Source organism: Phoxinus phoxinus, assembly GCF_949152265.1.
Source record: "Phoxinus phoxinus genome assembly, chromosome: 13".
NCBI lineage: Eukaryota > Metazoa > Chordata > Actinopteri > Cypriniformes > Leuciscidae > Phoxinus > Phoxinus phoxinus.
The window spans coordinates 18,878,002-18,888,572 of record NC_136888.1 but is presented as its reverse complement, the minus strand read 5'-3'; the positions used below and the strand labels follow the sequence as shown (position 1 = coordinate 18,888,572).

General features: G+C 36.8%; 1 protein-coding gene across 2 annotated transcripts; it reads right to left on the bottom strand.

Annotated features, from left to right (window-relative positions):
* Nucleotides 1-35: 35 nt before the first annotated feature.
* edaradd (EDAR-associated death domain) lies at nucleotides 36-8,610 on the bottom strand. Of its 2 annotated transcripts, none has more exons than XM_079632307.1 (6): nucleotides 8,203-8,610; nucleotides 5,163-5,221; nucleotides 4,562-4,613; nucleotides 4,266-4,336; nucleotides 3,825-3,876; nucleotides 36-2,349 (listed from the first exon to the last, which is right to left on the bottom strand). In XM_079632307.1, the coding sequence occupies exons 1-6, from the start codon at nucleotides 8,510-8,512 to the stop codon at nucleotides 1,973-1,975; spliced, it is 921 nt and encodes a 306-aa protein (XP_079488433.1). In that variant the 5' UTR covers nucleotides 8,513-8,610; the 3' UTR covers nucleotides 36-1,972. The 2 variants fall into 2 exon arrangements, with proteins under 2 accessions (XP_079488433.1, XP_079488434.1); XM_079632308.1 differs by having other exon boundaries at nucleotides 4,571-4,613; nucleotides 8,203-8,607.
* Nucleotides 8,611-10,571: the final 1,961 nt, after the last annotated feature.

Sequence of the window (10,571 nt, the reverse complement as noted above, 5' to 3'; positions counted from 1 at the left end):
TGTATTATTATCTAATATATATATATATATATATATATATATATATATATATATATATATATATATATATATGTCTTTTGTTTACACCTCTTTCAATTACAGTTTTATCATTTTATTTATCAGCATTGAAAATTGGAGGAAAAAACACCAAACAAGTCCACTTCTTACGTCTATTAAAAACCACAAAAACATTGTGGCATTCTGTCTTTTTAATTAACCATGTGCCTACCATATTTACAAGAGGCACAATTCTCTTAAAATACTTTAATAAAGTTTATCATATGAACAACACATGGCTAATTCATGTTAATGCTTAATTCAGATTTGATTATGTTACACTGTTATGCGGGATGCCTTAAATATAAACTTTAAAAAAAAATCCTCTAAGGATATGAAAAATGGATGCAGTACAGCAGTAAAACATCTACAATTATTTGTTTAGTTTTTCACCACTTCTGACATCAACTATGCCAATAGTTGAAAAAATAAAAATAAAATGTGTACCCATTGACAAACATAATTTTAACAAATATTTAGATACTGTGAATATAAATGTTTTATTTTTTTACAGAGAACCTCTGATGCACACAAACAGATGTGGCTTTAAAATTCAGACACTGGAAATTAAAAGCTAGGTAGAGTACAGAGCACAAAACCAAACACTTTTTAAAGAAGACAAAGAATCTTGTTTAGAAGAGGTAATGTTGTCAAAACCTACCCTATTACCTGCATTGTGATTGATATTTGACCATCATTTTCTGCAACTGCAACCAGCTGCATTTTTTGAACTATCACATTTTTTAAAACAGCTCAGACCGTTTGAAGTTCCATCAACTTCCGGATCCATGGTTCTCTGCAGTTATACTGCTATTTTACTGCTCCTTTCTCAGAGACATTCTAAATCTTTCTTAAAGACTCCAAATAATAGGGCGAAAAATTATTTAAGTGCCATTCATACCAACCGTGATACTAAATTCAAGTGCTCAGTAAGCAGTGCAATGGGAATTTGAATATATATCATTAAATGTTTCATATGATACTTAAATCTAAATTTTGAATCTTCACAAACCCTCCCTACAGAATGAGTCTCATTCATGGAACACGAGCAGAACGAATGTTAGTGTACCGTAAATAGCCAGTAAAACTTTTCTTACATCTTGCATTCAACTCAACAAATGGTTTACAGACAAAGGCCAATAATCAAAGCACACCATCTTGTACCTCATACCTGTAGCTAGGACTATATATTTAATTAAATCAATCCCAAGGTTAAACATCTTTTTTTCAATCAACTGCAAAATAGCTGTAATATATATGTGATTTGGCATCAATCAAAATGATGAGATACCTCTAATCTCATATTTCCCTGGGATTTTAAATGCCTTATTGCAATAGGAAGCTGAACTACAGCTGAAATGAAGGAGATTTAGTTTTTGTGTCCTGACCAGCCACTCACTCATTTGTGATTGATTCATAGGCCATTACTAGAATGCAGGCAAGACTAAAGGTGAGAGACCATCTCAAATGACTCAACATCACAAATGTTCCTAAGGACACTTCATAAAACCACCAACAGTGGCACAACACACAGATGGCGGTTTGTATTAAAAATAAATTAAACAGTGTATGACTGGCTTGACAGAGAATTTCCAGACGTGTAGTCACACCTGAGTGGTCTTTCCATTTCCTCCTTAAGTGCTGAGGTGCCACTGCTTATATTTGTTGATCACCCTTCAATTGCATAGCTAATATCTATATTTCAAAGATGTGAACCAATCTGTGACACTTGGGGTGATGAAACCAGGCAAAAGTTCAAAATAAACTAAGTCCAGTGTACAACCTTGTAAACAGTCTTTGTACCACCACTGTTCAGTAGTGCGTGTTCTGACCTGCTGTCCATCCCTGCAGTCATGAATTTCAGATTCTACGAACACGTTTCATTCATTAAGGTCCAGTTATTATTAAGTCCCAGCTAACGGGCCTTCTGCCAGCGCGAGGGCCAGTCGTTCTCCAACCACCTCTGGAGCAATCGTAGCACGTCGATGCGCTGGTAAAGCTGGCAAAGTTCGGTGAGCTCCGTGACGGGTTTCTGGTTGTAGCGCAGGAGGAACTCTTGAGTGGGACTCTGGTAGGTGGCGCCGTGTGTGCGCTGCTCTAGAAGCGTGAGCTCGTCGTAGCTCATCCCCCAGCGGCTTGCAAAGTTCTTCCAGTTTTTGACAGTGCAGTGAGTTGGATCCAGCTTCAGCCTTAGGGTGTACAGAAGGTCTTCGTCGTTCATCAGGTCACTGATTTTGGGTGGAGGGGCAGAACACAAACACTCCTTACAGGACTTATGTTCTTTACTAAAGTCTAGAGAGTGGGGAAAGAAAAGCAGACATTATGGGATACATCCAACATTTTAATTCAACAGTAACAATACTTATATCTATATTAGTTAACATGAACTACAATTAACAATATTTCTACAGTATTTATTAAAAAAAGACAATGCTAATTTCAACATTACTAATGTATTTCTAAAATCAAGTTGCATTTATTAACATTAATTAATGCATAACAACTATATTTTTACATACAGTAACAATAATAAATAAATGCTTTAAAAAATATATTTCTCACTGTTAGTTCATGTTAACCAATGCATTTACTAATGTTACCAAATGAGACCTATTGTAAAGTGTTACCATTATATTATATATAATATCTAAAGTAATCTTTAAATATTTTTGATGCACGATTTCAGTTCAGTAAAGTATTTCTACAGAATTCTGAATTCATTGTTGAAACTTTAGTGTGAATGTGATACACAAACAGTAGATTACTACACAGGAAATGTACATTGTAACAATACCATATCAGCAGATTTTAGAGATTTTTTTTAATTAATCTGCAAATAGTTTGTGCTCATTTGCTTGAATCAATTTAGATTTACCTTTGCCATCATCTAACGCTCACTTAAAGCTAATCTTTAAAGTCCCCCTGAAGTCAATAATTTGATCCCTTAAAACTCATCTTTGATCACCAAAATTACATATTTAAAAAAAACAATTCTTGAAAAAAAAATCTTCATGCATTAAGATAACTTGATTTTAACTCTACACACATGCCTCATTTAGTAAATGCGGTTCTATGAATGTGCAAATTAGCCCCGCCTCCACTCACTCACACAGCTCAGAGATCCACTCGTGGATGATCACGTTGACGTGATTGGTTAAAAGGTAGTTTGTGACGTCAGAAACAACAGCGATTTCAAACCACGTTTTTGAGACTGTCTTTGTTTCACTGCAGTTTTAAGGAGAAAATACTCAGCAATGGTGTTGACTTATGAATTTGCACATGTTTTGTCTTAAAGCATATTAAAACATAAGACATTAAGACATATAAACAACATCAAAAGCTTGATTTTCACCCCAAGGGGGCATTTAAAAGGTACACTATGTAGATTTTGGCGCAAAAAAACCCGATTTGTGCCTTGTGGAAGAACATGGTAGCCGGCGCTATTTCTCTCAGTTTATTTATATGACGAGTCACACAGGTACTGGCCTACTCCGAAGCAGTTGTTTGTTGTCCTGCACGGTCTAAAATAGTCTGAATATAAACATATAGGTGTACCGTAGTGATTCAGGATAAGATAAAAAACATGATTTGGAATATAGATTAATGTTGTACTTGCTCACAGGTACATTTTGAACAACAACAACAAAAATAGTACATAGGCCTACTGGACTTTTAAATAATAATTTCTTAAACAACAAATTTTTTACACTGTATATATTGTGATCACTTGTAGCATAAAAAACTAATTTTCTACCATCGATACATACCTGATGAAACAGAAGCCGATGGAATAAATTCTGTCACGTCATTTTCCACAGGCTGAGTGATAAAGAATAGTTGTTAAGGCTTATGTATAAAAAGAAGGATCTATTATCAGACTTGGCACAAATACATTAAAATAAGGGGTACAGAACAAGTGAACCCACACCCCTAAAGAAAACTCAACTGAAACATATGAAACAAGAAGTAGGGGGAACAACTGCACAAGTGGAATAAAATGTAGCCTTTGACATTTACACAAAAACCACATTGCTTACACAGCCCACATCATACAACTGCTCAAGAATCAGTACACCACACAGTGTAGTTTGCATCTATAAATAAGGATGTTGTCAGAATTGACTTAATGCAAATAATGATAGAAAGTGATCCGACCCAAATATATGCAGAGAAATGATCTCAGGCAACTAAAAGATCACATGACTCACCTGTCGTATTCGGCCCACCGCTGACGTCAGATAACCAGGGGGAAGAGAGCTGAGCTGTAGGGTTACAGGATCTGTAGAGAATCAGAAGTCACATTTCTATCAATAAATCTGCTGATTTTTATTAACCATTAAAAGTTATAATTGAACATGATTATATGGAAAGTGTGGAGGCTGCTTAAAAAGGTCACCATTCTCAATACCTGACCTGAGATCAGCAGAATTGCTTCAATAAGCAGACCGGAAATAACATTCAGTGTATGACAGAAGCAGCAACAATATAAATAAACAATAAATACCTCTGATACCTTGTGGATCGGTGACCTGAACAGGGTAGTTTGACCGTAGAGACTGAAAAAAAGAAAAGAAAACATCAGCAAAGACCCCCAGAGGTCAAACTCACATCTAATAAAGGCCTTAGAGGTAAACAATACACCTTTGTTTCTCTTTCTACATGCTGGGACACATTTGAAGAGAGGAGGTGCGTACAGTGAAGGGGGGGGGGGGGGGATTAAACTTTCAGAAGTGTGGATAAATGAGCAGAGAACATGCTAGAACAAACCTCTGAGGGCGTCACACAACAAGGGAAGAGTAGGTTTCAAACCCGCTCCTCCCATCCAATGCTACTTTGATATCATGTATGAAAATCATGTCTAACCTACATAATCAGTGGCATTTGATCACAATATGAAAGACGACAATGTTTACAACTCATGTAGTCTGTCATAACAAACCAAAACTAAACATCACATATGATTCGACTGATGTGTCAGTGCAGTGGGTATTACCCAACGTCATCAATCCATAACATTCCACCCAAATATGCTAAGAGTAAAGTATGACCTTTACTTTACAAAAAATATCTACGGTTTGTTTTTGAAATATAAAAAAAAAACATACCATTTCTGTAATGAAGGTGCTGGGGTCAGTGTCCTCCACCGGTTCAGAAGCCACTCTCCCTGCAAAAATCCCAAAGGTCAAACACCACATCACATCAACATTGTTGCGTCAGTGTTGCATACATCACACTGAACAACAACCCATTTTCCATTTGTGAAGATTAATATGCAGAATTTGTGCTATAAATACTTGGCACAAAAGAAAAGGTACAGGTTGAATATGCGGTATTGAATAAACGGTGATGATATGCAAGAACAAAATGTGCCCAGTGCGATGGCATTTGATCATTTTCTATTTAAAGAGAAACTTTAAACAAATCCACACGTCGGGTTCCAAAATCATCAGTTAAATATCTAATTTTCAAAGACGAAAAGAATACACCAAAAAAAAGCTCCTTCACTATACAAGACTTGCCGGTTTCCAAAAAGTCGAGCAGTAGCAGATAAGATCACAAACACTCCTCAGAAGCTGTATGACAATTACGGAACCAACAAACAGCATAAAGAAACAGAGGATTGCTAGTAAAATGACTACGTGACTGTGAGAGGAAGGAAGTGTGAGAGACGCGTGTGAGTTTGTGTAAGCCACTGTGCATGTGTAATTCAGTGGCACCGCTAGCATGTTGCAGATTCAAACATATCTCTGCTTTCATGGCACAGAGACAATGATGATGCCATTTAATGTGATCGCCACAATTTGCTGTGCCAAAACAACGCTGAGCTTGAATGCTACAGCAAGTAGAAACAACAGACAACTAACCAAAGTTTGAATGGTGCTTGCCTTATTAAATATTGATTAGCTTTGTGCAGTCAAGAAATTGCTTCATTTTAATGTCTGGGGGGGGGGGGGGGGGGGGGATGACGAATTGTGTTTGTACTATATTTGAAGAGTTTAAGTAATCATGAAATAAAATTCATCCTACATATTATATAAAAGTATGTTATTGATCTTATTGTGAACGATTTATCCATGCAGGCGTTCTATTTTTAACCTGTGAAATGACAGTTTCCTCTGGTGACATGCAGGACTTCTCTAATCCTTTGGTCTGGATAAGCCCCTCCCCTTTCTTGAGGCCCGGCTTAGCCCAATCTTGATCTGGTGATTATTATTAGGCTACTTTTATTAAAGTAATATTACAATTCATTTGCCCTGCAATAATAGCGCATCACCACATAACCAACGAGTTGCAATGATAATAAAAGATGTTAGATTACTTAGTTTACTCATTTAAAAAAACACCTTATTTAACACGTTTTTTTCCCCCCAACTACCTATGGGGCACAAGGGAAAATAAATGATGACCGTTATATACCGTTATCAGAACATTTTGAAGTAGATTTTATAATTCACTTTCTATATAAAGTGAATAATTCATAAAGTGAATAATTGGCTGGGGTTGAGACTTATTAATAAAATGCACTTTCATGGAAAGGGTTTTTTAGGAAGTAACGCAATATTGTAATGCATTACTTTCAAAAGTAACTTTCTCCAACACTGATCCAGAGTGATGCTAGCCCTGAAGTGATGACAGCATTAGGTCAACAATAGGCACTTGGAATAGTCCAAGTTCCTGCAAAATAAGTAGGCCTATCTAAAGCATTTTTTTACTTTTATCATTTGTCTCGTTTTCAAGATAAAACATAATAAAATGTAACTTCCATTATACAGTTATGCTAAAGGGACAGTAGAGAGACAACTTCAGAGAGAAAAAACTGCCTGTCTGTTTCCTAAGGTTGGTGAGGGAAAAGATCGATCACGTAGACTGGTTATCACACCCCCAGTGTCGCCTACACCAGACAACCACAGTTGTACCAGACAATGTTGTGTGCGTTCACACGGAAGACAGGCAGACGCAATTCAGAGGAATTAAAGATGTTCCTAAAAATGGTCATTGAAAACTTGAGTATGCAATATAAAGGGTATTTTCTAGGAAATACCATCAGCTGAAACAGGATGTTGGCTTTCAGAAGTGAAATGCTTAAAGTGCATGCAGGGAAAAAACAAGAAACAAACTCTGATGTCCCCAAGCATCAAACCGGAAAGAGTGCCTAGCACCTTGAGCTGATGTTATCTCTGGAAAGATATTTTTACTTCTTCTGCCCCACCACCAAAAATACCCACCACTAATAATAATAATATTAATAATAAAAAAGCTTAAGCAAAATGTTTTGATATCAGTATGTGCTACAAATATTTGACTCATTCACAATACAGTGCGTTTCATTCTTCGCAGCTGTAGAGAGATACACTAAAACTCATGGACAGATCTATATACAGGTGCAACATTTAGCCCCAGTCAGTAAGACGAATCCAAACCTGTGCAGCCTGCATCTATTCATGAGTGTTTCTGCTCAGCCAGGGAATGCAGAGAGCGTGTAGCTGCTTGCTCGGGATGCACTTGAACAGATAAAATGTAAACCACATCATAATGTAATCCTGCAGGGCAAACCCTCTGCACAGATCTTCTTCTGCATGGCCACCCATACACTAGCAGAAGCAACACAAACACTGCATAAACCCGGTCACCTCTATACATACAAAGAAGAAAAGCCTTTCAAAAATCAAAGCAGCAAGTTTTACTAACTCAAACAAACAAATAACTGAAAATTAAACACGGCGTTCGTATATAGCTGAAATCACACCATAGACTACAGCTGCAGCAGCAAGATAAAGTCCACCTGAGTTGCACTTGATGCGTCCTTACACACACACACACACACACACACACACACACACACACACACACACACACACACACACACACACATATATATATATTTATTTATCCTAACTGCAAATGCAGCTGTCTATTTATGTTTACAAAACAACTGAAGACCTTAGTTCTTGTAGTAGGCTAGCCAGCCTATTCATCGTTTGCTACTGCATTAATTAGAAAAACGGAAACCAAGTAGCCTAGGCTACTTAAAGACCGAGAAAAACAAAACAAAACAAGCGTCCATCACTTTGCCACTCCGGTATAAAGCACATGTTTTCTCCAGGAACAAAGAAAGTTTAGTAAAGATCACGCAGATTTACTTACCATATGGCTCGCTAAACGCCTTCAAACTCGTCATGTTCACTGCGATTGTTTCAAACATAGGAAAAGTTCGCTGATCACCTTTACAAGATAATTGGATGAAATGTTTCGGGACAGCACCGGTGTTTCCTTCACCTGTGACCGTGTTGCGCGTGCTGTCCTGGCAGATATAGAATCTACACAAAAACCTTCTAACTATCTGAGCCAACTTTTCTTGAACAGCATAACAGACATCTACTTGTGTGATGATGAAGCGAGCTGGGAGAGCGAGCGCTTGAGAATCTCGATCCCACTCACGGAAATTGCGTAGCATTTACGCCATAGACATCGTCATAATTTCTCACCTCTGCCTCTGACTACAAACGTGAAATGTCCCATAGCTAAGGTCATCATGAGTTAATGTTTCCCAGTGAACACAATGTACTTGCTTGATATAAAAGTATCTGCCAAATGTAAACAATAACATTGTTAATGAATATTATTAGGTTTGATCAATATATATCAATTGTATTCATGAGGATAAAAAAGATATATGAATGGACAATGAAATGCACCATCAAGTAAAAATAAAATATTTTATTTGCAAAGCGACTTTTCAAACACACATCGTCTAAAAACTTTCAAAAATATTTTAGTTAACTGGGCTAATTTGTGAATATTTTTTTTAACTTGATTTGGGAAGGAAATAAAAAATGTGCTATTGCTAACTTGCGTATTACAAAAAACAACCCCCAATTAAACCTATGTGTAATATGCTACAGCGGTTGGAAAAACCTCCCCCAAAAATAGACTAGGCTAGTTTCAGTTTGTGTGACCGTCACCGCCTGCTTTTTTTAATCATAACCTATGTGTGCGGGACAAATGTCCTCACTTAGATATTAAATATTTAATGACAACAGACTGTTACTCTAAAAGGGCATAATCGGACAAAACATGTATTTAGCCTATTTAAATTATTAAAGTTATTGATGTAGGTTTCGGGGTAGAATTGAGTTAGGCCATACAAAATACCATTAACCTGACATAAATCAATGGAAGTATATGCAATATCTTCACTAAAAAACATCTGTTTGGTTCAGGTAAACCCTTTGGGGGATAAAATATCCCCACAAAGATGGTAATATCCGAAATCTTTTTTGGTCCCCGCCACGAGGAAAACAGTAGCTAAATCATACGAAATTAAGGTATTTTGAAAATGTTAAAAAAGCATAAAGTTTTCTGTGATTGGTAGGTTTAGGGGTAGGGTTAGAATATACAGTTTGTACAGTATAAAAATCATAATGTCTATGGAATGGTCCCATAAAACATAAAAACCCAGTTTTCATGTTTACTGTGCGTCTGTGTATTTCAGAATGTCACCACTGTGGGTCGCTATAAGCCCACGATAAATAAATAAAACATTACTTGCCTTAAAATAATAATAATTTCTGGTAAGAACGACAGAGGGAATTGTTTTGCAGAGCTCTTGGTTGATTATGGTATTATCTGCAAGGATAACATTTTATCCCCAGAGAACAAATAGGTTTGATAAGGTTTGACTTATCAATCAGAGTGATAGATTTCAACTAAATAAAGTTAAACGTAGGGTTTTAGAGTAGTGCACATGCTGTGCACATTCACATTTGGTGCTCTGCCCATTTTAGGTGCTGCTAATTCAAATGAAAACGTGTGGCAGGAGAATAGTGTTCTATTTTCAGAATAGTGGCAGAGCATGTGTTCTTCACACGAAGAATAGAGAGCGCAATTGTGTTTCATTTACAGACAGTGACAGATCACAGACGTGTTCTTACATGTACAGTAGAATAGCGCAAAGCCTAATAGCATTCAACGTATAGAATAGCAGAGCACAATATTAGCCTATGTAGAATAGTGACAGAGCACTAGTGTTTTGCATTTAGAATAGAGCACACTAGTGTTAGCCTACCAGTGACCAAGCAAAAGAACATATTTTGGGCTTAAAGAGCATATCTGCAATAATGAGTAAACAAATTCCCCTTATTCTCCAAGCTAATTTATGACAGTTTGGTTATCCCATCTCTTTCCTCCCCTCATCCTCTATAAATGTTAATGTTGGCTTCACTTCATTGAGGTGAAGTATTAGATGTATCCATTTAGAAAGAGGACATTAATACACCTCTTGGAAAGCATCAACCAGAATAATTAGCTGCTCGCTATGTAGGCCTACTAAATGCTCCATTGTTTAAAATGGCAGGCCATTGTGTGATATACAGCCACGCAACGGCCTGTTGTCATTCTTGAAATGGTCCGTTAAACAGAAGATGGTCCGTTCGAGAAGAGGGACAACCTAAATGAAAAGCGAGTGGATACTGTTAATCATGTGCTAATCAAATTTAGCACTTCATCTGCTGGGC

What these genes read in the sequence shown, in the direction of transcription:
- edaradd (XM_079632307.1), bottom strand. Translation starts at nt 8,512, where the DNA reads ATGCTACGCAATTTCCGTGAGTGGGATCGAGATTCTCAAGCGCTCGCT. An exon ending in GCACCTTCATTACAGAAATG is followed by an intron (nt 4,614 to 5,162) that starts GTATGTTTTTTT and finishes TCTTTTTTTCAG; the next exon opens with TCTCTACGGTCAAACTACCC. An exon ending in ATCGGCTTCTGTTTCATCAG is followed by an intron (nt 2,350 to 3,824) that starts GTATGTATCGAT and finishes CCCACTCTCTAG; the next exon opens with ACTTTAGTAAAGAACATAAG.